Source organism: Impatiens glandulifera, chromosome 1, assembly GCF_907164915.1.
Source record: "Impatiens glandulifera chromosome 1, dImpGla2.1, whole genome shotgun sequence".
Lineage (NCBI taxonomy): Eukaryota > Viridiplantae > Streptophyta > Magnoliopsida > Ericales > Balsaminaceae > Impatiens > Impatiens glandulifera.
Genome location: NC_061862.1, coordinates 145,375,638 through 145,403,282, shown reverse-complemented (window position 1 = coordinate 145,403,282; position 27,645 = coordinate 145,375,638). Strand labels below are relative to the sequence as shown.

At 27.7% G+C, this 27,645-nt stretch overlaps 1 protein-coding gene across 3 annotated transcripts; it reads left to right on the top strand.

The window, feature by feature from the left end:
* Window positions 1–16,203: 16,203 nt before the first annotated feature.
* Window positions 16,204–20,764, top strand: LOC124920026 (phosphatidate phosphatase PAH2-like). Of its 3 annotated transcripts, none has more exons than XM_047460416.1 (12): window positions 16,204–16,383; window positions 16,512–18,261; window positions 18,562–18,905; window positions 18,972–19,045; window positions 19,131–19,215; window positions 19,353–19,439; window positions 19,606–19,678; window positions 19,828–19,871; window positions 19,963–20,091; window positions 20,168–20,269; window positions 20,341–20,446; window positions 20,522–20,764. In XM_047460416.1, the coding sequence occupies exons 2-11, from the start codon at window positions 16,827–16,829 to the stop codon at window positions 20,392–20,394; spliced, it is 2,427 nt and encodes an 808-aa protein (XP_047316372.1). In that variant the 5' UTR covers window positions 16,204–16,383; window positions 16,512–16,826; the 3' UTR covers window positions 20,395–20,446; window positions 20,522–20,764. The 3 variants fall into 3 exon arrangements, with proteins under 3 accessions (XP_047316372.1, XP_047316370.1, XP_047316371.1); XM_047460414.1 differs by having other exon boundaries at window positions 16,512–18,267; XM_047460415.1 differs by having other exon boundaries at window positions 16,512–18,267; window positions 20,507–20,764.
* Window positions 20,765–27,645: the final 6,881 nt, after the last annotated feature.

Here is a 27,645-nt window from a genome sequence, read left to right as displayed (position 1 = left end):
ATTCATTCTATCTCAATCAAATAATTAAAATATATTATATAAATATTAAAATAAAATAACACATATATTTTATTTTTATTTAAATCTATAAATATAATATATATATATATATATAGTTTAAATTAAATACACTAAATTAAATAATTTAAATAACTATTTTAAATTAAAATAAAATAGAATACATAAACAAACTTGAAACTTAAAATAAAATACATTACATAAATATTATGTCACAGTAAAATACATAAACATTATAATAAAATAAAATATATAATAAATATTAATCACGTTCAATATACAATAAAATGCATATTCAATATACAATAAAATGATTAATATTTATTATGTATTTTATTTTATTAATCACGTTCAATATACAATAAAATGCATATTAAATATACAATAAAATTATTAATATTTATTATGTATTTTATTTTATTAATCACGTTCACTATACAATAAAATGCATATTCAATATACAATAAAATGATTAATATTTATTATGTATTTTATTTTATTAATCACGTTCAATATACAATAAAATGATTAATATTTATTATGTATTTTATTTTATTATAATGTTTATGTATTTTATTGTGGTGTAATATATTTTATTTTAAGTTTCAAGTTTCGTTTATGTATTTTATTTTATTTTAATTTATAATAGTTATTTAAATTATTTAATTTAGTGTATTTAATTTGAACTATATATATTATATTTATAGATTTAAATAAAAATAAAATATATGTGTTATTTTATTTTAATATTTATATAATATATTTTAATTATTTGATTGAGATAGAATAAATTAATTAATAGTTTAAAAGTGAGGATATTAATTAATAGTTGAGAGAGAGAGTTAATTAATGGGTTTAGAGAGAGAGGGAGTTAATTAGTGGGTTAAGAGAGAGAGTGAGTTAATTAATGGGTTAATTAATATTGTAAAGAGGGAAGGTGGGTAGTTTGAAAATGGAAATGAAAAGGTGAGTAGTTTGAAAAAATTTGTGTAAAATGTGGGTAGGACCGGAAAGGTTCGAATTCCAATGTCAATTCTAACTCAAATTACACTCATCCAAACATACCGTATTTATCAAATATTTGTAATCTTAACTAATTCATTTCATTCTTTAAATTTTGAGGGCAATGCCTAAAGTATTTATTTTCTATTTAATTTGAGTAGATTTATTTTCTTTTCGAATAGATTGAAAACTCAACTCTCAAGATATATATTCTCTTATATTTTTTATAAAGTTTACTCTCCTTTTCGATTAGAAAATAAATATTTTTCGGTATAAACAATATAATATTAATACCAAATTAAATCTCGGTATATCGTAAATATTATGTAGGTTACTCGTATCTTACCGAAATTTTGATATGGTATATACATGAATTTTTATATACCAAATATTTCAGTACGGTATACCCATGATAAGATTCAGAATTTAAAATTAGGGTGGACTACAAATATTTGGGATGTGTTTAAAATATAAAAAGATAAATAAATATTTTATTTAGTTTACAAAAATTTAAATTTATTTTATTAATATTTTTTTCTATCATAATCCTGCGTACTGACCCAACTAATACAAGAATAAACATACTAAGTGATCATGAGCAAAGACATGTTGAAGTGAAAGCCGTGAAAGCCCTTAGTATTATTGAATGTAAATGAAAAGAAATAGTAACATTTGACAAACATCATTAAATATTTTATAATTTATTTTTAATCAAATAATTTATCGTAAAATAATGGAGTGTTTTGAAATTTAAGGTGTTTTAACGAAAATTTATATCAGTATCTAAACACCTAGCTAGTTCTAGAACCTTTAAGCAAATTGATAAAATCGTTATTACTTAAGTTCATAGAAGAATACATATTTATCTGTGAACTAAGTCAGATTTGACGGTATCGATAAAGATTAAAACCCCACAATTTGCTCCTCTAGTTAGTTCACAAGAGTCCCGTTAAATCCCTACATCTGTAACGAAAGTATTAGGAGAAGCAATCCATATTACTTGATTGGAAAGATGGATAGTTTTCACTCATGAATAACTTTAAAAGTTATTTTTATTTTCTTCACTCTTAATTATTTATCATGAGCTAATTATTTAGCTACATATATTTTGTTATGTGTTCTTTCTAGAGGTATTATAATTGAGTCATATGATATAATACAATATATTTTAAATCTTTCCTTCCTTGATTATATATTATATTATTTCATAAATAAACAATATATTCTTTAAGATCTTAAAACCATAATTAAACTATTTAATTACATATAATTTATAAATAAATAACCTTCTTTTAAAATCTTAATTTTATATAATTAAACCATTTTAATTATTTGTATTATTTTATAAATAAATAAATAATATATTTATTATTAATAATATCTATTATATATATATTAATAATTAGCCATAATTTTTTCTGATCTAATTCATTAACTCTTAGTGTGTGACCTCGTAGGATTCAATTATAATACCTATATGTTTTACCTTATTAATCATAATTGGCTTCTAGCAAAGCACTATAATTATTCTTTCTATTAAATCAGAACGGGTTCATATAAAGAAAGAAATCAAAATGATAATTGGCATTATTCATCAACCTCTTCAATTCATCCATCTTTCATTGCAAGAGTAATGATAAGGGGAAGAGGAAGACAACATATTGATACAACAGGTTGGTATGGAAATAAAAATCCTAATTGGGATAATTATGATTTGATACAGTATATAATCTTTATTTGTAATCTTTGTTTGTATGTTTGATTGATACTAATCAGGTTATTTATGGTCATTTGATTGTCATCATTTAATCATAACTATGATTTGTCTAGCTTTGATCTTTTTGGGGGGAGGGGAAACGACTTAACGTCATTTCATTAAAAATTCTCAAAAATGGGAAAAAAACCACGAGTTTAAGAGATCATTCTAGATAGGTCTAGAATGATTTTGAAGTCGTAACATTCTGAATAAAATCTAAAAAGCTAAAAACGTAAATGAATTATCTGATTACAATCCTTTCAATTCTAGTGAGTTCAAAAAACGGTAAATTCCAGTTTTTGCAGATATTCCAGTTCTGCTCTGTGCTTAGAATTCTTCTTCACGTTCCCGCGAGGGCACTGCAATCCGATACAATATCTTTCCATAACTCTTCAACGCTCCTGTGGGTTCTGCCATATACCCTTGCATTCCGTTCTTGCCAAATGTTATATACCACTGCTCCAAAACCGCACTTGAACACGCTTGTTGCAAATTTATTTCCCTTGGCTTTAATTATTGCCACTTTTTTTTATTTTATTCCATTCGCTCGGGAAACTGACCAGCTCCAGACTTTTATAGAATCTGTCCCAAAGCTCCGAAGCAATACAGCAGCTCCCGAATAGGTGATCTATAGTTTCTTCATTTCCTCTGCATAGAAGACAGCTCGCGTCTGGGATGCTCATATACTTGTTGATATGATCACGAGTGTTGAGTCTTTCCCAGAAGGCAAGTCATAGGATTAACTGGTGTCGACGGATAATCTTCTTTGACCATACAAGAGGAGCCCATTCTACTTTCTGCGCTTTTTCCCGAGTTACCTCCCATATTTTCTTCGATACCAGCTTCCCATTGTCCCCAGCTTTCCATTCATGAATATTCGATCTGCCGTGTAGTTATATGTTACTTATATGATCAAGTATTTTATGTCCTTCTGGATTTCTTCTCAGGAGTGAGTCCCAATTCTCGTCTTTAATGTCCTTGATTTTCGCTTCTGCGCAGTCCCTTTTGATACGGGTATTTTGAAACAGCTTTGATCTTTCACCCTCACACTTTTAAAATTTTAATGAAATGGTTTTAACCGTTTTCCAAAAAAATAACTACGACTATTAAAATAATTGGATTAAATTATCTCAAATAATTATTTTATCCAAAATTAATCATTGCACATTAAATTAAAGGCACAATTCCTTCAATCTCCCACTTGTCCTAAAACAAATGTACAACATAAGATATATTTGTCTTTAATGTCTTATTTAATCAAATGGTGATATTCATATCTATAATCAAATATGTTTCTTTAACTCTGAATTTGAACCGTCAATTAAATAGATGATTCAAATAATTCATTTGAGCATGGCCGTGCATTTTTAGTTCTCGCTCTTCAAGTGATCGAGACACCATTCATGTTTAATGCATCACAATATACAAAAAAATATGATGAATTTTCCAATCTTGTATGACTATGGATCCCACTCAAATTTTGACACACCCAATTACTGTTTTTATAACTCCCTTTTAAGGAAAGTGTTTAACAATGTCAAATGAATAATAATCATCTAGTGAGACCACAACATACCCATGTCTAAGGAATCTACTAATCATGGATTAACTTAAAACTTCACAATTTATTTTGAAGATTATTAAGGTAGATTAGTCTTATATGTATCATCCATACACATATATGTAAATGACTAGACATCTCAATATTTCTCTATAACTCATGAAACCTTATTGTAATCACTAAAAATCTATACTTCAATTTATTATAATAAAATAATTATTTTGAATTATTTTTATATAAATATGATCAAAATAATTAACCCCATGGCCAAAAAAATCTATTAAAATTATGTGGGATAAATGTTGTACCCATAATATCTCAAAATAATTTTAGAAAAAGTAAAGGACAAAAATAAATAATTAAGAGTGAATTTTTTATCCAATTCACCTAAAAGAACTATTTATTTAAATCCTAAAAATATACAATAATAATAATAATAATAATAATAAATTGGTAAAATATTTGCCATGTTTATTTTAATATTTTATGCATTTTAAAAGATCGAAATTAAATCCAAAAGGGTGAAAGAAAAATCAAATTTAAATAATCCCTAAGGTTTTAATAAAAAAATCAATAATCTAGTGCAACCAAAATCCGGAAGATTCGTTGCAGTAGGTTTTGTGACCATTGGATAATAGGAGAGCTCTGTGTAACCGGTTGTAGCCGAGGATATGCGCACTCGGGGCCACATCGGGTCAGGAGACGGTAGTTAGTTGGAACGCTAACAGACTGCTCAAGACGGAACGTCAAACACAGACAAAACGACGTCGTTTTTGGCTCTAGTCTTCTTCTTCATTGCGACGCCGCAAAGATAAGGATGGAGAATACAAATCGATTTTGGCTTTTTGGAACTCAGCCATTTGTTGATGGTTTTGACTGATTCAAAATCCATAATGATCACCCTACGATGGTGGTCATTCTCCCTACAGCCATAGGCCTCATCACTACCTACTCTAGCGAGTTAACTAAAGAACAACTGAAATACCATAAATGTATTTTAGCTGATTCAAACCACTAGACTTTCCCAACCGAATTAGGAGCATTATAAATACCCTCTTAAGGTCATTCCAAAGACAACCAACCAACATACAAGCCTCAAATTGAGAAAAAATCAAAATCCTCCATTAAAGCTTCAAAGCTTTGGATTTTTCGAATTTTTTGTTTAAGGCTTCAAGCTTGGATTTGTGCATCCAGATATCTTTCCTAAGATTCAAGGAGTGTTCTTCAATCCTTGGTATGGTTCAAATCAACCTCTAAATCATACTTATAATTTGAATTTGAAATTTTATATTTCAAATTGCATAAGCTTGTAAGTTTGTTGTTTATGTTGCTTTATGGTTGGAAATTCATCCCTAGATGATTTATAAACTATCTGGATAGGATAGAACCGATCAATCGATCTAAATAACAAAAACTCAAATTTGAATTTCAAAAATAAAAAAAAAACGGTTTGCTGTCCTTGGGTTAATTCGATCGAATCACAGTCTAGAAAGCTTCCCAACATGATTTTAATAATGTTGGGCAATTATTTGGATCATGTTTGATCCATCCCGATCATGTTTGATCAAAATCAACTTTTTCAAAATAAATTGAAAATTTTGATTTCTTGAATTGGTCAAACGAACAGTCATTATTCTTGTATTGGTACCAATCAAGTATATGTGTTATAAGGAAGCTATTGGATAACTCATTTCACTTTAAAACAACATTTAAATTAAAAACCCAAATTTACATCATAAACTGTTTTAAGCAAATTGATTATCATCTACGTTGATCCATACCTTGAGATGATGATCAACATGTTCTTAGGAGCTTTGTGAAGTTACCCAAGCTCTTAGATCAAATAATCGAAGCTAAAAAAACTAATTTTAATAACCTACAATTGTGTTCTTGAGGAAGAAGGCTCGTTAACCTAGGACCAAGAGATCCGACTAAGGATCCTCGGTCCAGAACGAGACCAAGGACCGATACAAATAAGTTAGGACCGAGACCTAGGACCGATGTTCTTGAGTTAAGACCGAGACCTAAGACCGATGCTCTTAAGCTAGGACCGAGGAGTCCCACCTAAGACTGAGAGGTCTTACCTAGGACCGTTAAAATTCAGATCTAGGATTGAGAGTTCTGACTTAGGACCGAGACTCATAGGGTTCACGACCGAAAAAAACAAACATGGAACCGAGAATCCGAAACCCAAGACCGAGACTTCCGAAACCAAAGACCGATGAACTTTGCTTAAAGCTAGCCCCATACCGAGAGGTTTATCCACCTCGATTGAGAAACCTAGCCCTAGGCTAGTCCGAGATTGATAGGTTTTTACACCTAGACGTTAAGATTATCTAAGGACCGGGAGTCTTTAGCACCTCGACCGAGAGACTTCGGTACTCAGACTAAGAGCTCCCGAGCTTAGATCGAGGGTCTCTGGACCCCGATCAATAAAAAACAAACCCAAGCCTTAGGACTCTGGTCCTAAGGCCTATTTGGTTCCACTTTTCAAAATCCAAAATTATTTTTATAATTTTGGGACTCTAAATCATTTTCTAAAAATCCCAAAAAATTAGAAAATACATTTTAAATATTTTTGGGATATTATTACAAAAATATTTTAACAAGCTTGCTTGGTGTTTATTTTTAAACTCTAATGCTTTTAAAATGACCGATATTCTTCAGGTATTTCCACCCAAGTTATCATTCGCAACAGGTACTAGTATTTAAATATTGATGTTACAATATTTTAAATAACGCTAAAACTTAGAAGCATGACTAGGCCCGGAAAAATAATTTGTTAAAACTCAAAACGTGATACAACTAATTTTTAATAAACAAAAAACCAACTTTATAAGTAGATACCGTTTTCGAACGAGTAAGGAGGATGAAGTGCGAAAGCCCTTACCCGAGTATCACCAAACGCCAAACTAAAACGAAACTCTAGTGCAAAATATGTTTGTACACGTACACCATTTTATTGATTTTTCTAAAATCAATTGGCGACTAAGTCTTCAAATAAATAATATTTCTTATTAATTTAAACCGGATTTCAAATCAAAGCGTCGTTAGATTATAACAAATCCCCATATTATTAAAATTTGAATAAAATTAATTATTTTTACATAATTAAATTTAAAAGTTGTTAGGTACTATCAAAATCATTTTAAAATAATGTTTTATTTTAAAAGATGTCTAGCATACAAACCAAGGTTGAAACCATCGAATCACGAGCCTCCCCGGGTCCCCCATATTGTCATGTGTCATCCAAACACATGCTAAGCCACAAAAGTAAGGGATTTCCCGGGGTTACACTTATCCTATCAATCAACTTACAATATAGTCACTTATAAAATCATTCATGTCCATTTAATGATTTCAGACTATAGGTTTTTAATAATTCAAAACTTTAATTCACTTAATGAGATTTATTAACAATGAATTATTTGGACATATTATTTCATATCGATCAAATTGATAATAAATAAGGATGATATTATAAAATCATCAAGTCAATTATAAAACTAATGTCCAACACTCATATATACAAAAGTTAACTCAAAGTCATTCTTTAATACGCTTGAGACTCTAAGTCTAGTGTGACTCTCACGTTTGGCCTCATCATAGCTTTTGTCAATGAATCTGTAATCTTGTCATCAATATGTACCTTATACATTTTAATTTCACTCATAGTGATGATGCGTCTAATAAGGTGACACTTTCACATAACGTTTCTGGATTTGGAGTTCAAACTTGGTTCTTTTGCCTAGGTTATGACATCATTGTCTGGGCTATGACATCATTGTTGTCACAATAGATGTCTATAGACACTAAAATGCTAGGAACAATACTGAATTCATCTAAGAAATTCCTCATTCAAACGACCTCTTTTGTTGATACACTAGCAATAATGTCCTAAGACTTTGTTGTAGAATCTGATATATCATGTCTTAAGCTTTTCTAGCTCATAACTCCTTCATTAAGTTAATGATGAAGAGATTTAGACTCAAAGTCATCTCGGTCAGTCTCAAATCTTGTATCAGTATAGTCTTGTATAATTAAATTTTTATTTCCCCATATATTAAGAAATTATTATTGGTCCTTCTCAAGTACTTCATGGTATTCTTAGATGCACTCCATTGTACTTCTTGAAGACTTGATTGTTATACACTACAAATGTTCAAAGCATATGCAATATCTAGATATTTACATACCATGGAATACATTATATATCCTATAATAAAAGTATATAGAATCTTATTCATATTCTCAAGCTCAACAGATGTTTTAGAACACTACATCTTTTTGAAATATAAACCATGTTGAATGGATAAAATCCATTCTTAAAATTTCATCTTAAATCTATCAAAAAAAATATCAATTAAGTTCTTTGACTTAATCTAAGAAGCCTTTTGGATCTATCTCTATGAATCTTAATTCAAGTATGTACTAGTCTTTTTCCAAGTCTTTCATTTCAGAATATTTTTCTTTAGTCATTCATTTACAAATCTAACATCAAAATGTCCTTCTTAATAAGTAGTATGTTATCCACATACAAGACTAAGAATGCTAACTTATTCTCACTAAACTTTTTGTCAGCACAAGAATCCTCTTATTTAGTCATTCATTTACAGAATCTAACATTAGAATGTCATTTCCAATAAGTAGTATGTCATCTACATATAAGACTAAGAATACTACCTTACTCCAACTAAACTTCTTATAAACACAAGGATCCTCTTTGTATCTAATGAAATCAAACTCTTTGATCTTTTCATCAAATTGAAAGTTTTGACTCCTTAATGCTTGATTTAGTCTATAAATAGAGTTTTTAAGCTTGTATACATTTCTAGAATCATTTGAATCTTCAAAATCTTCATGTTGTATCATGTACACATCTTCTTTCGAAAATCATTTAAAAAATGATTTTAAAATTCATTGTCATATCTCATATTCATAATATGTGGCAATAACTAGAATTATCCTAAATGATCTAATAATGATAACTAGTGAAAATGTATCTTCATAGTCTATACCATAAATTTTTCAAAAACCTTTGGTAACTATCATTTCCTTGTAGACACACACATTTTTATTCTTGTCAGTTTTGAGTTTGAAATTTTTTTGCTTCATATGAGTTTACCCCATCTTGTAAATCTATCAAGTCTCATACTTGATTTTCAAATATCGAATCCATTTCAGACCTAATGGCCTCAAACCATTTATTAGGGTCTAGATTGTCTCTAATTGCTTATAGGTAAAAGATCATTGTGTTCTAGCATAAAAACATCAAGACTTAAATTCAAGATGAAATCATCATAACGTCTTGGTTGTACCTTGACCTTTTTGATCTACGGGTGGATTCAACAACTGAATTAGGAACATTATCCACAAATATTTGTAGATCTTCTTGTTCCAACTCATGGATGATATTAGGCCCTAGGCCTTCAAACGTAATCATCTCATCATTAAAATCATATATGTTTTGTTATTGAGTTTGTTTTTCTTCATCATCTTGAACTATTTCAAGATGAATATTTCTCCCACTTGACTTATTGAAAAAGAACAATCTTTCTAAAAAAGACATTATCCTTTGTAACAAACACATTTTGCTTAGTTGGGTTGTAGAAATAATATAAAACTTCCTTTTGGATACCTTATAATAATATTTATCATATATTTATTTTTGGATAAATTTATTTGTTTGTAAACGTTTTACATAAGCTTCACACTCTCATATTTTCATAAAAAAACCAACTTTGAAACATTTCTAATCCATATCTCATATAGAGTATTATCTATAATTTTTACGGAGTCCATTTTAATGTAAGTACAGCGGTATTGAAAACATATCCCTAGGAAGATACTTGGAAAAAAATCATCATTAATTGGATCATGTCTAACAAAACCCTATTTCTCCTTTCAGATACATCATTCAACTATGGTGTTTATGAGGTAGACAAGTGTGTTACTATCCCATAATTTTTCAAATGATGATCAAATTTGTGACTCAAGTACTCACCATTATGATCATACTAAGTGATTTTATTTTATTGCCACTTTATTATTATTTATGTTGTATAATTCTGTTTTGAGATCTAATACAAATAGTACAATACTTTTGGAGTATTCACAAAGAAAATGTCATCCTTAAAATACTTAAGGATCAAAATCAAAATCTCTAAAATGTAAAATGACAACCAAAATAAGGTAGTAAATGCAAAGAACATAATAACAATTATTGAATTATAGTACTAAAACATAAAATAATGATAGACTTAAATTTTCTACGGTAAATGTATCAACACCTGCTCCATTTTCAATGCGTAGGTATATTTTCCATTTCTTCACTTGTCTTTTATTTTTTAGTCCCTACACAAGAAATAATGTGAGGACAACATGCAGTATCTAATACTCAAATGAGACCATTATTTAATGTGTGAACATTGGTTACCTGAAGTGGAACTCAAAGTCCCATTCTTCTTGTCTTCCAAGTACCTGAGACAATTTCTTTTTCAATGTCTCGTGGCTTTGCAGTAAAAATAATCATGATCAATAGTCACCTTCAGCTTCTCACCATCCATGCAGGGCGGAGCCCGGGTGTTACTTTATCATTTTCTATATAATACTAAAATAAGGTTGATGTTGCTCGGTGATTTTTGTTTAAGGAGAGAGAACAGGCCGGAGGATCTTTTGTAAGAATAGCCTATGCAGCAGTAATATTGTTTTCATAAATTGGGTAAATGGACTTTCTATATAAAAATAGTATTAACTTAATTTATAATAATTATATAAGAATTATATAATTATTATATAATAATAAGTAATCCAAATGGCCATAACAAAGAATTATATAATTATTATATAATAATAAGTAATTCAAATGGCCATAACAAAGAATTATATAACTATTATATAATAATAAAACAGTCAATTGTCCCTTATATAATTGATTTTTAATTATAAATATTCACACTCCAACCATAAAATTAATAAATAGCCCTAATTTAAAATTTTGTAATACATTATCTTAATATTCCTATAATTTCTAGAGCTAAAATTAAAAATTTTAATTTGTCGAAGCATTGAAATTATTCTCTAACTAAATTTGTATAATTTGTATGGCGGTATTTTTTATCTATTATTTTATTGATATTTGTAGTGTTATGTGAATCATTTTTATACTTTTTATGCTTAGATAATAAAAAATTTTAGTATCAAATATATACAAGTTGAGAATCTTAAACTTTAACAAAAAATTTTAAGGTTAAATTCAAAGAGAAAGAGAAAAAATAATATTTTAACTTTATTTAAATAAAAAATTGACAATCGTTAACGAGATATTGGTTTACATATTTCTATGTGGCAACATCTTGTTAATCATCATGATAAATTTAGACGATCTTAAGTTAAAATGTGGTCATATCAACCTATTCGAGATATGAATCTCGAAAACAATAACGTTGATTTCAATATTTTTGGTTTTAAAAAATCTAATAGTTTTAGTACTCTACTATATTCTTAGTGTATGACTTCATTTGTCATAATTATAATAGCTATAGGTTTTAGCCATGGACGAATGGACGAATTACAGTTAGGGTGGACTTGAAAATAAATTAAAATGGGTTAAAAAAATTTTGAATGGAGTTGAATAAAATAATGATAAAATTATAAATTTAACAAGGGAATGTACTGAATTTAACATTTTTTTTAGAATTATACAAAGAAAATTATGAATAAAAATGAAAAATAATTATTAATGAGCCATGTCCCTCTCCTACTATAATTTTTTTTTTTTTTTTTTTGTTAAAGCTCATTCTCAGTCTAACCTAAATTCACACCAAAAGAGAGTTATTCTTATATATAAGGTAATATTAAAAAATTATATGTTATGAAATCAAAATAAATTTAATAAAACAAAATTTTAATTAAATTTTTATATAATTAAATGTGATAAAAATACTTTAAACTCAATTTGTAACATAAAATAATAAAAGAGAACTGTACAACCAAATAAGTGATCACATTTATTATTGATTACATACCAACATTTAAATATAATTATAGCATACATTTGTTATTAAATATAAATGAATAAAATAATAATTAATTATTATTAAAAGACTTTCTTATATATATTTTTAGAGAAATGATTGAGAGAGGAAATTTGATGGAGGGAATGATGTGGATTAGTCAAAAAAAAAATTATCTATCTTCTCTCTTCACCTTTTATCTTTTTTTAACTAGTGATGTAGTGACACATCATTCTCTCTTCGTTCCCTCCCTCAAATTCCCTCTCCCTATCACTCTCATATTTTTATTGAACATTATTATTTGGGATTAACTTAAAAAAATTAAAAAAAAATTAATATGTAACTAAAAATAATCATAAAATATAATTAAAAAATGGTCAAAATAACTATTATGCAAATAATAATATTATTATTATTTTTGAAAGATTAAAATATACTAATTTAATATAATTATTTAAATAAAATAATTATTTATTATAAAAATATGATTTGAATATAAAGAAAATAAATAAATTAAAAATTAAAAAATACCCATAAATTATAAAAATACTATACATCATATCAAAACAAAATCTCAAACATAATTAAAATCTAAATAATCATTCAAATTAAACAAAATAAAATAAAATAAATATATTTAACCTCTCTTTCTTCTATCAAATAATACTTAAGAAACTTATTCTTCTCTCTCAAATAATACTCAAGAAACTCATTGAATACTTAACTGTTAGCCTTCTCTAAATCATATATATATATATATATATGAAAAAAAGTTCAGACCCATATACTTGTACAAATAGCTATGTGTATACTAATAAAAAGTAGTATCAAAAAATTGGTTATTAGCCTCTTTTAGTTAACTTTTATTTTTAAATTTATATATTTATTAATTAAATATTAATATATTTTTTTTTCATTAATTAAACTATTAAATCAGGTAATTTATTTTATTTTTAAATTTTTTATTATTTTAATATTAATTTTTCTTTTATATTTCATCTTCCTTTCTTTATTAGTTTTTATTTTTTATATTTCTTAAATTCTCATTTTTAAAAAAAAATTAACAACTTATTTATGAATTGTATATTTTATTTTAATATTTTTTTGAAGGGTATTTTCTTATTTAATTTAATATAAATAAAAATGAAATTAATAATGTTTTATTTAATTTTTATTCACGACTTATATTAGTAGTAAGGTGTATTGTTTTGTCTAATATTTGATTATTACTCTTTTGGTGTTGATGAATGAGTTTTTATTATTATTCAATTCTTAATTATTAATTAATTTATTTTTGTTTTTATTGTTGAAATGATTTTTATTGTTATATTCAATCATTATTGGGACTAAACAATATATATATAAATAAAGTAACGATAGGGCTATCGAAGATTTCTAACGACTTGGAGTGCTGATTAAACTTGATGACTAGGTATTTATTTATTTTTCTTTTTTTTATTCATTAATAATTTTTTATTTTTTCTTATTACTTACATTTTCTCTCTTTATCTTAAATATGACGCATTTAATAGAAAATTCAATTTTTATTATTAAAAAACACTTAATAATTTATCTGTTTAATTTTTTATTATTATAAATATTTTTTTTTTAAAATTATTGTACATGCCCACTCTAAACCTATAAACCGCATTTTAATTATTTCTCTCTTTCAATAATTTATTTTCTTTTATTTATTAAAAAAATAAATTTTATTTTCAATAATAAAAATATCTTAAATTAAAATAAATAATAATTAATTAGGAGAATAATAACATGGTGTTAATTGAATGTTGTTGTAGTTGATTGACCTTTATGTAGTTGACATTAAAAGAAAGAGATTTTTAAGGAGAGAAAAGAGAGATAAATAACACTTAAGAGTTTAAAAAAGAGAATTAAATTTGTTGAGTAAAATGATTAATAATTTTTGTTTTTATTATAATTAATATATATATTATTAAATTAATAGATGATAGAATTAAGTAATTGAATTAAAAACTCTTATATATAAATTTTAATTAATATAATTAATTATTATTTATTTTAATTTAAATTATCTTTTATTATTAAAAAATAAAATTTATAATAAAAATTAAATTTTCTATTAAATGCATCATATTTAAGATAAAGAGAGAAAATGTAAGTAATAAGAAAAGAGAGAAAATTATTAATAAATATAAAAAAGAAAAATAAATAAATACCTATCATTACTCATATAAAAAATTATAAATGAGCTAGGGATGGGCTTAAGCCCACTTCAACCCCAAGCTGGGTTAGTTCATGGTTTTACCTCATTAATTATAGTTGACTTACGAGATGACTTTTAAAATAACTAGCATTTAGCCCGTGCATTTGCACGAGTAATAATATATAAAAACGTAAAAAAAAATTACGGATAACATTTTTAATTTTATTTTTAACCGTTTTAAATTTATGGGTGGGTCAACCCACAATCCGACCCAAGTATTCATTTATTCAACATCATTATATATTAGTTAGTTAAAAAGTTAAACTTATATTAATATTAAAACGTCCCGCATTTATCAAATTTGGTGTTGAATTTAAAATATAAAGTTAAAGAGTTGTACTTGTTTTTGTTAGGTTGCAAGTTCGAAACATACTTCTAGCATTTTTAATTTTATTTTTAACCGTTTTAAATTTAAAAACGGGTCAACCCACAATCCGACCCAAGTATCCAAATTAACCACAGCTCTCGACCCGGCAATCCGGACACTTTAAAAATTAAGCATCATTATATATATATAGATTAGTTAGTTAAAAAGTTGAACTTATATTAATATTAAAACGTTCCGCGTATATCAAATTTGGTGTTGAATTTAAAATATAAAATCTGTGTAGCCTAGTTGGTTAAAGAGTTGTACTTGTTTTGATAGGTTGCAAGTTCGAAACATACCTCTAGCATTTTTAATTTTATTTTTAACCGTTTTAAATTTAAAAACGGGTCAACCCACAATCCGACCCAAGTATCCAAATTAACCACAGCTCTCGACCCGGCAATCCGGACACTTTAAAAATTAAGCATCATTATATATATATAGATTAGATTAAATTATCTCAAATAATTGGTCTTATCCAAAATTAGTCAATGCCACCTAATTTCTTCGGAAAATATACTTAGCATTGTTCCTTATTACCCGACCCGACATCTCCATAACAAGAAGTCAATTCTCCCATAACCCTACTCAACAAATATCAATAGAATTCATAATAGGCTCTAAATATCCTAGCATAACAAAAACATGAGAGATAAATTATACCAACATATATGGCACATTATCATTCATTTTCCTACCAAGTGACATAGCATGAATTGGGGTGAAACTAGGAATAATTTTTCATCTCGAGACTCCTTGCGCAATTTTAAGCACATCTCCGTCACTTTTTCTAGCTCCGTCAATTCCACCAATTGACCGATTTGTAGCTATAGCCTTTAATTTATCACATAAATTTGAAAGTATGTTTTTAGTCGGGACTAAACAAGACAATCAAATACTTGATTTACTTGATTTTCTCGAGAGAATTTGTAACCATCTAAATAAAAGACACATTCGAATTAATTCGAAAATTTTGAATAAGATATTGACATTTATATAAAAAAAACAATGATAATTCAAGTTCAAGTTATTCATAGATGTAAGAAAAAAATATTTGTTTAATATTATTTAAAAAATTGTAAATAGAAAAAAATAAGTTTATTTTAATGTGTTAAAAACAATTGTTATTTTCTGAATTTGGTAAAATGATTCATCATATTTTTAGAAGAAAAAAAATGTGTAATTTACAGTCTCTCCTCCATCCTCGTTCAATTGAACCAGATGGGTATCATGTTCCATGTCTGCCCAATGTCATACTGTTCTATTCAACATCATCTCTCTCCCTTTCTTCTTCTTCTTCTTCTTCTACAATCCGTCTTCATCGCCTCAGTTTCTTTCTCTGTTCTCTGTTAATGGTTCGGTGGAGATAATTGTTGCAGGTTTTCCGTCTGGATCACAATTACACGTCTCCTGTTCCAGGTCAGTCACGTGCTTCTCCATAATTTTTTCTAATTTTACTCGTAATAATATTATTATTTTGTATAATCAAACAATAATACCTTGTGCGGTCTTTTGTATAATATGATGAAAATGGAATATTCTTTCAGAAGAACGAATCACTAGGGGCATTTGAAGCATCAATGACGGTTTGGTGATGTCCGTTGGTTTACTCTTATCCAAATTGATGAATTTCTCCTTTGAAATCTTCGATCTGAGTATATGGGTTTTGGGTCCTATTGTAAATAGACCGAACGAACGAACGCACGTCCACCCTCTTGCGTAGCTTCTACAATTTTTTTAGGGATTCCTCTCTTTTCTCTTCATCTTCTGTTTGGGAATTGCAAATATTGATCTGGGTTTTTCGCTGATTGATTGATTCATGGATCTGTAGTTTGATTGATTGATATTTCTTAGGAGAAAGGATGTATGCTGTGGGGAGGATCGGCAGCTATATATCCCGTGGAGTTTATACAGTTTCCGGCCCTTTTCATCCGTTTGGTGGTGCTGTAGATATAATCGTTATTCAACAGAAAGATGGGAGCTTTAAATCATCACCATGGTATGTTCGGTTTGGGAAATTTCAAGGCGTTTTGAAGGCGAGAGAGAAGGTTGTCAAAATTAATGTAAATGGTGTTGATAAAGATTTCCATATGCATTTGGATCATAAAGGAGAAGCTTACTTCATGCGAGAGGTTGAATCAGATGAGTTAGATTCTGTATCGTTTATTTCCTCTTCTGGAGATGATACTGATTGTCAGTCTCCAGATATCAGGAGACCTATGAAGTCAAAAAGTTGTAACTTCGATGCTGTTACTCAGGTTGATGTTAGCAATGGAAAGATTTTGTCTAGAACGAATTCTCGTCGCTCTCGAATTCTTGGTTTTGTTTTGGGAAGAAGGTCTATGAAAGGGGAAAGACCTCCACGTCCACTTGATGACGATGATCGTTCTTCAGGGGTTGTAAGAACTGAGTCATGGGATCGAGCTGAGATTGCAGCTGATCTCTTAGAGGTCAGATGGTCTACTAATATCGGTCCTCCTAAACATAGGAAAGACGATCCTTCTAGATTATCTGCTTCTGATGAGTCGGCTTTGGAGAAAGATAATGATGAGAAGATGAGCGACGTCTCTCCTTTCGCCTTTAAAAAGATGTCAACTTCCGATGAGCAATCTGGTATAGAGATGCGTTCTTTAAGTTCTGAATCTGTCAATGAAATTGATCAAAACCCGATAATTTCTTGCAGTTATGAAGAAATGAATATCCATAAAAGAGATGATGAATCCGCCCCTAGCATTGTGGCCGAAACCTATACTCAGGTTGTGACTGTTGATCCATTAGATGGTTCTGTAAAAGAAATTGAAGCGCACAGAATATGTGCCATATCCGATGATCTCAATAATTCAAGTAGTGTTTCAGACGATTCAGAAGATTCAGAGGAAGAGCAACCACAATTAGTTTTTGGTGATGTTGATGATTTAACCGACTGTGAGGTGAAGAAGAACACAGAGTCGTCAGTTTCAACTACATCCTGCGCAGATTATGACGAAAGCAATTGTGATAATAATACAATGGTTGGTTGCAGTAGAATTGACTTTCCTGGAAGTGGCAAACTTGCAGTTGGTGAAAGGAGGATAGCCGAATCTTTGCCTAATATTCAGTATATTCAACAGAAAAAACATGTTTTAGGCTGTTCTCTTGATTCAAATGCTGGACCCCAAATCTGGAAAGAACTCAAGGAAGATGTTATGGATAATGTTGAAGCTGATAACATCAAACAGCTTCATGTTGGGTTAGCTGCGAATGCAGAATTTCCAGATGAGAATCAGAATGTGCAATTTAACCCTAAAGTTGGTGATGGTAATGGTAATATGAATTATATTCTATTCTTTACACTTTAGTTCATTGAAGTAGATCAATTTTGTGTTCCTGTCTGGCTTATATCCCCGTAGATATTTTTTTTGGATGTGGGTGTTATTTGGAAAAATCTAGGTTTTGAAATCAAAATCTTGTCCTTTAGCATAATGTGATAGAGGATTTTGTTTTACACTAACCCGGTTTAATTGTATGAAATATGAATTATGAAATGAGGAATGATTTTTGATTGACATGCTTCCATATGACACTATTATGCTAAATGAATTGGAAAACTATTTACAGGCAATTCAACGAAACCTATTGATTCAACGGGTGGAAACTGGAGAGGTTGGCCTTTTCCATTCAGAAGAGTAAATAATGGGAAGACTTCCGAGTCAGTTCAGAGTCTTTCTGAAGTTTCTAATGGTGAGGAATCAGTGGAAAGCTCGAGTAATGTGGATGGGGGTAAAGATTCATCCAAGTTATTGAAGGAAAAGATGAAGAAGAATAATAAGAAGAAGAATAAGAAGCAGAAGAAAATGAAGGAACTCACTCCTACTTCTGAACAGTTAGTGTCTTTGAATCTAAAAGAAGGTTCAAATACTGTAACCTTCACATTCTCAACTTCTATGTTGGGACCACAGCAGGTGAATTCTTTAAAATAGATTTTGTTTTCTTTATCGGTCGATGACTTCTTCTTTTTATCTCTGCAGGTCCAGGCCAGAATTTATTTGTGGAAATGGGACACTCGAATAGTAATATCAGATGTTGATGGAACTATCACCAAGTAATGTCTTTCATTTAACAACCTGAATCAAACAAGTTCTCACAGCTCGATTTATATGTCAATCTATACTCTTATTATAATACAGATCTGATGTTTTGGGACAATTCATGCCTTTGGTTGGAATAGATTGGTCGCAGACTGGCGTTACTCATCTGTTTTCAGCTATTAAGGTTTTTTGTTTTTTTTACTATCTCATATGTATCATAACATTAGGAAAGAGGTTATTATAAATAGTAACTATTGACTATGCTTATACCATTCTTTTGTCTACAAATCCTAGATCATCTGCCTCCTATGACTATTGCAGGAAAATGGATATCAACTGCTTTTTCTTAGTGCGCGTGCAATCTCTCAGGCACATATCACCAAACAATTCTTGCTTAATCTCAAACAGGTAACTAACTACTTTGTACATCTTTCTTCTTCTGTGTAACTTAAGCTTGTTATTTGAAAAAATCTAAGTTACGAAATCAAAATCTTGTACGATGAAAAAGTTGTTTTTTTTTTTATAAAAGGGTTTTGATTGGCACTGCCTTTTGCTATTCTGTTAAATTTTACAGGATGGGAAGGCTTTACCTGAAGGCCCTGTTATTATTTCACCAGATGGACTTTTCCCTTCTCTATTTCGAGAAGGTAGAACTACGAATAGTTTTTGTTTGTGCATTCGGATGAATATATCTGTGACTAAGTTTAGTTTTCAAACATGGACGATTCTGGATCCAGTTGTACCCAAATGGGTATTTGACTAAACATGGATATTATTTTGTGTAACTGTTTTGCAGTTATTAGAAGAGCTCCTCATGAGTTCAAAATTGCTTGCTTAGAGGTATGTTTGCTAGCTTAAATGCTAAATAATATAGACTATGTATAATGACTAATTCTTCTGTAAATGACCCGGTTTTTCAATTTTCAATCAGGATATCAAGGCATTGTTTCCACCTGACCATAACCCATTCTACGCTGGATTTGGCAATAGAGATACAGATGAAATTAGTTACTTAAAGGTTGGAATACCGATAGGAAAGATCTTCATCATTAATCCCAAGGTAATTAATTGCAAAAACGGTTTATTTCTTCTTCAAGTGACGTTCGATGATGCAATTTTTTTTTAATTCTTTGTAGGGTGAAGTAGTTGTTAACAGGCAAGTTGACACAAAATCATACACCTCCATTCATGTACTTGTTCATGACATGTTTCCGCCACCATCATCTTTACCAGAACAGGTTTGTATTAAAGAAGTTAAAACCAAACAAAGAATCCTTCATTAATTTGAATCATCATCCCTTTGTTGCAGGAGGATTTCAATTCATGGAATTTTTGGAAACTTCCTCCTCCTGTCATTCGTTAAGAATGGCAGTTGGAGAAACTCGATTTCGTGTCTTATTTCGCTTCTCATTCAGGTACGTCCATGTTTTTTTTCGGATTGTTAATCCAAGTAACAGGTGGCATGAATTTATCAGGTTTAATTTTTTCAGAATTCCGAATATTTTAGTGGAACAATCAGCTTGATCTATATCTTATAGATTCAACTTGAAGAAGATTTATCCAACAATTACAAAATCAGGTAGAAACCTATTCTTAACAGGTTCTCAAATTTTGTATGAAAAAAAACATCCATAATGCCTTTGAGCAAATGTATTAGTAGAATGTTCTTTATCTTCGAAATACTGTACATATTTATTATTTCTTTTATTATCATTAAAGCGAGTGTTATTTTTTGCGTTAATAATCCTATTTAGTATATATATATTTAATCTAGAGTCTCTAAACTAAAAAAAAAATGAGTGGAAGTACTTGATAAATTATTAAAAATCATTCAATTATTTAATATTTTGTAACATTTCATTTAAAATATCTGTATTGTACAATAGTAGGTAATTTAATAGAACTTGATTACTTAAAAGATGAGGGTTATATGGAGGCAGGGTCCGGTCACAAATGTCCTAATTACCCATGTGCCCCTAACAAAGATCATTCGGTAGGACCTGGTTGGGTTATAAATGTCAATTCAATAAAAATGGTAACCATTTTGAAATATTTGGTGAACTAAAATATGGAATTTTGAAATCTAAAATGTATATTGCTGAAATCTAGAACTTTACAACAAAAAAAAAATCCTATCAACTTTTTATATATATATAAACCAATGTTTATTTACATAAATCTGAAATGAAAAGGTTTAAATGTGGTTGACCAAATGAGTTTAAGTTAATGTTGTAATGTAATTATCTCAACTAAGGTATATGCGGTTCGGTTTATTGATCAACGTCAGTTTACTAATTTTCAAAGCCTCGTTTTGTTCAATTCGATTTAAACGGTTAAAAAATTATTTTTGTTGGTTTAATTAGTTTGATTCATTGACAAATTTGTTAAAATAAATAAAATATATATCAATAATAATCTATATATTTTCATTTATAAGAACAAATATAATATTAAAAAATAAGTTACCGTAACCAAACTCAAGAATCACACAAATGCATTATACTAATAATTTTTTTTTCTTTTTTTAAACATTACACTAAAAATAATCAACAATTTTAAAATTAAATTTGTATATTATTAATAATAGTTATCTTTCATATTTGATAGTCTAAGAAGTCTTTAGTTTTAATATATTCTCTCATTATTATTATTTTATTATTATTGTGTTGTGACATAATATTTATAATATATTATTCATCATTTTTATTTAATATTTATTTTTGTTTCGGTTTTATTTAAATAATACTTTTTAAACATTTGGTCGGTTTGAATGTTTTAGTGGCACCGAAACGACAAACCGAACGGTTGGGATCAGTTTGGTAAAAAAGAAACTGTAATGAATTCGATTTGGTCGGTTCCGTTTGATATTCGATTTAGTTTGAATGGTTTCTGTTCGGTTTGAACAGTTTGACTAGTTTACATACACCCTTAATCCCAACCATGGGACAACGGATTAAGTATGTAGCTCGCAAACACAATTAACCATTTAACCAGACGCAGAACTTGCCGACTAACGGGCTCGAACCCAGGAACTTAGGGTTAATGTTCACCATATCCCCTCTTCTAACTTAGCGACAATAATAGGTATATATTAACCATAAGTTCCTGGGTTCGAGTGTGTCTATTTAAATGATTAAGTGTGTTTGCGGGCTATATACTTAATCCGTTGTCCCATTTTTTTCCCATTTTTTTAATCCCAATCATTACTTAAATTATTAATCTAAATATTTAAAACCATGTCTAGAATTAAAAATCTATCATACTCTTTTAAATGTACATTTAATTAAGTTTGAAATAATTGAGTTCTTCCGAGTAGTAGAAAATAAATTTGAACCATATCGATAACTAATTTAAAAATCATTGATCGCATAAGTTTTTATCTATGTTGTATTTTTCATATTTGAGTTATTGTTTATTTCGACTAACAAACTCATTTTGTCTTAAATCAAATTACATTTAGGGTGTGTTTGATAACCCTGGAATTGGCATTGGAATTGAAATTGGAGGGTCCAATTCCAATTCTTATGTTTGTTAGACACTTTAATATTAGGAATTGGAATTGAAATTAGAATTCCAATGAAATTCAATATAGTGTAATTTGATTAATCTTTTTAGGTCGGAATTATAATTCCAAATTAACACGTTTTTTCACGTTTTTGACATTTTTAACACGTTTTTCACACATTAAACACGTTTAATATGTTTTAACACGTTTAATATGTTTTTCACACGTTTTCATGTTTTTGGCACGTTTAACACGTTTTTGACACATTTAACACGTTTTTCACGTCCTTGACACGTGTAACATGTTTTTGACACGTTTAACACGATTTTCACATTTTAACACGTTTAACACGTTTTTCACATTTTGGCACATTTTGCACGTTTTGACATGTTTAACAAAATTTTCACATATTTAGCACGTTTAACAAGTTTTTGACACATTTAACACGTTTTTAACACATTAAACACGTTTATCATATTTTTGGCACGTTTAACACGTTTTTTACGTTTTGGCACGTTTTTCACGTTTTGGCACGTTTAACAAGTTTTTCACATATTTGGCTCGTTTAACACGTTTTTGACACATTTTCATGTTTTTAACACGTTTAAAACGTTATTAACACATTAAATAAATTTAACACGTTGTTGACACATTTCACATATTTTTTACGTTTTTGACACGTTTGACACATTTTTAACACATTTAACACGTTTTAACATGTTTAACATGTTTTTCACGTTTTCGCATGTTTAATAAGTTTTTCACTTATTTAGCATGTTTAACACATTTTTGATACGTTTAACACGTTTTTACGTTTTTGACACGTTTTTAACACATTAAACACGTTTATCATATTTTTGACACGTTAAACACGTTTTGACTCATTTAACACGTTTTCATATTTTTGGCATGTTTAACACGTTTTGGTATGTTTAACACATTTTTGGCACATTTAACACGTTTGATAAATTTTGGCACATTTACCACATTTTGACATGTTTAATATATTTTGGCTCGTTTAACACACTTGTGACATGTTTAAAATGTGTTAAACATGCCAAAAACATAAGAAACGTGTTAAATGTGCCAAAAATGTGTTAAACTTGTCAAAATATGTGAAACGTACCAAAAACGTGTTAAACATGTTAAAAAGTGTTAAACATGACAAAAATGTGTAAAACGTGCCAAAAATATGTAAAACGTGTTAAACATGTTAAAAGCGTGTTAAACGTGCCAAAGACGTAAAAAACGTGTTAATCTTATTAAAACGTGTGAAAAATATGTTAAACGTATTAAAATATCAAAAACGTGTTAAATGTGCCAAAAATGTGAAAAACGTATGAAAAACGTGTTAAACGTGAAAAACGTGTCAAAACGTGAAAAACATGAAAAAATGTCAAAAATGAGTAAAACGTGTTAAATATGCCAAAAACGTGTTTAACGTGCAAAACGTAAAAAATATGTTAAACGTGTGAAAAATGTGTTAAACATGTCAAAAACGTGAAAAACGTGTTAAAATTGTCAAAACGTGTGAAAAACATGTTAAACATATTAAAAATGTCAAAAACGTGTTAAACATACCAAAAACGTGAAAAAATGTTAAACGTGTGAAAATGTGTTTTAAGTGTGAAACGTGTTAAACATGTCAAAAATGTGTTTAAACATGCCAAAAACGTGTTAAACGTGTTAAACGTGTTAAACATGTTAAATGTGTCAAAATGTCAAAAACGTATTAAACGTGTCAAAAACGTAAAAACATATTTAAGAAGTTAACATTTTGAACCGATATTTTATTATAAAACATAGAAATTGGAATTGAATTACAATTTTATCATTTTCTCAAACATAGGAATTGGAATTGAATTATAATTCTATAATGTTTCCAAACATAGGAATTGAATTGTAATTCAATGTCAATTCTCATGGAATTGAAATTAGAATTCCAATGCCAATTCCAATTTCAATTCCTCCTCATTAAACACATTTTTATTGTCATTCCCAATTCATTCTCACTAATGGATAAGTCTACCCTAACCCCACATAAAAAAATATATAGAATTTTTTGTTGTTGCCCTAGGTCTAGTTTAAATATAAAAACATATTTTTGATAAGATTTAAATCCATAACCAAATAAAAATTTCAATATTTAATTTTAAACATTAAGATACAATATTTTATGTTTAAGAATAATGAGTTTTATATAAATATTTTAGTTTTTTTTAATAAATGAACTGCTCTGAGAAGTAAAGTGCCCTAAGTTGGACTTACTCTAGGGCCGGCTCGAGAGATAACCATTATTTTGGTGTATATAATGTTTGGTTGAAATATTACAGATTTTGAATTAATATATCATATTTCACAATCTCTATCATATTGATTACATTTTAGACAAATGAGCAACAACCTCATCATCGTCTTAGTATGCAATATTGGTGTCTATAAATAATATATTATCATTTGAAAATAAAGTTGAATAAGTTATTTAAAAAAAAAAATAAAAGATTTGTCCGCAGTATAACTCAAAAGATATACTACATATCAAAAAAAATTGTGTTTATTTTCAACCATATAAATTAATGGTATTATAACATCTAAATAAATTTATATGTTTATGCTGTAATTTTATTTTTTTTATTTTTTATATTTTTGAGGAGTGGTTTTTGAGTTTTTCTTGGGTTTTTTATTTAAAAAATCCTTATATATAAAAAAAAAATGGGGGTTTAATTTAATATTTTTGATATATAATACGATTTAGAATAAAATCAAATAAAAAACAACTTTTTCAAAAGAATCCTAAAATCATCTCCAACCGAAAAAACTCATTTTTAAACTTATTTTAGTTTAATATATCACATTAAACAGTAATTTTCCAATAGAAAAACTCAATCTCAAACCCATAAGAATATTCTTATAATAAATCTTCTTTACATTAACTTTTATAACTTTTTAATATCACCTCATATATTTTACATGGTTATAAATTACAGCATAATATTTTAATATCAACCCATTATTTTAAATTTGATTATAAATTAATTATAAAAATTTATTATAAATTCAAAAATTACCATACACATAATAAAAATATATACCTGAAATAAAAATAAAAATTATTCGTATTTGGTGTATTATTGTAATGTATTTTATAATTTTTATAATTATATTTTGTATTTTATAATTTATTTTATAATTTTTATAATTATATTTAAATAAAAAATAAAATACGATAATACACTAAATAAACATTATAAAAAAATATTGTACAAAATAATAATAAAACAAACCTTATTAAAAAAATATATATCATTAAATATTGTTTATTATTATAATTTTTTAACATTATTATAACTTTTTAATATTATTATATTTTTTTAACACTATTATAATTTTTTTAATATTATTAATTTTTTAAACATTATTATAAATTTATGTTATATAAAAATATTATATAAATGAATTTATTTTATATAAATAAATTGTATAAATAAATTAAAATAATAAATTATATAATAAGTTTAATTTATAAAATTTATTTAAATTAAGTCTAGAGGTTAAATTTAAAAAGAAAAAAATGTTTTGAAATTACAAACGCTTTAATTTATAAAATTTATCTAAATTAAGTTTAGAGGTTAAATTTAAAAAGAAAAAAATGTTTTGAAATTACAAACGCAAATATAAATTTGCAGAGAGAGAAGATAAAAAAAACTCATTTTGAGTTTTGAGTTTTGAGTTTTCGGATATGGTTGGAATGGTATGAGTCTTAAAAGTCAGATATTTATTATATTATAAAAAGGGTGATATTAAAATAGTTTACTGGGTCCTAATTTAATTATGTAATGAATTAAAATTGAAAGCTAATAAAGTAATTGGTAGGGTCATTCATGCATTACCCAAATATTCCTTGATCAATCCTCATAAATGTCGTTGTCCCTTCATCGACGTGGACCTTTTCTAGTCATTAAATTCATCGTAATTTGCTTTCGAACGTTGGACCCTATATCATCATTTAATTCTATATAGTCATTAAATTCATCGTATTTTGTTTTTCGACCGTTGGACCATATCATCATCTAATTATATATATATATATATATATATATATATATATATATATATATTTTTTTTTTTTAAGTTATATATACCCACCTTTCCATATCGAGGACCAACTCTTCCATACCAAGATATTATCATGTTGCACCACAAAAAATATACTTTTAAGTATATTTGCATTAACATCAAAATATATATATATTTATTTATTTATTTTTATCGTAATTGTAATGTTTTTTTCTCGGTCTACACCTCAGTTGTTTTAAGGAAGAATTAGAAACTTACCTCAAAATTCAATTCTATTGTCTTTTTTCAGTTGATCGAGCATGAAACAAAAATGATATTTGTGTCCATGCCTGACTTCGTCTCGATCTTACCTATATTCTTCTAAAACACTAATAAGCATAATTAAATATATATCAATAATATATTTGTTTTTATAAGAGTTTTAAGTTAATTTCTTTATAATAATATAAATTTTCAATATATTATAATATTAAAAAAATTATTTATATAATTTTTTCAAATATTTTTTTTAGAGAATATGTATAACGGTGCCCCGCGAAAACTCTTCGGGACGAGAATAATTAAAAAAATTCTTGACTAAAATAAGACAGGAAATTTCCCGTCCCGATCTGCACAATTATCATCTCTAATCAAATGTAAGCATGATAAGTATGATCAGAATGGTTTAGTCAATTCACCAAAATGTCTAATTATTTAACGAGTTATAACATTTAAAAAAAAATTATTCTGTGTCGTAGAATTTTCGCGAGTAATTCAAATTCAATATAGGAGATAAATCTTCTATTAATTTTTTTGAACGATATTTGATGTAATATCAAAAGTTTGTCAAACTTAATATGTAATATATATATATATATATATATATATATATATATAAATATAAATATAAATATAAATATAAATATAAATGTGGCAATATTCTAATATTTTGATAATTGAATTAGATATAAAATTATTTGAAAAATATGTTTGGATATATTTATTTAATTTTGGTAGAAATGATATAATCCATTGGAGGGTCTTCACCAGCGC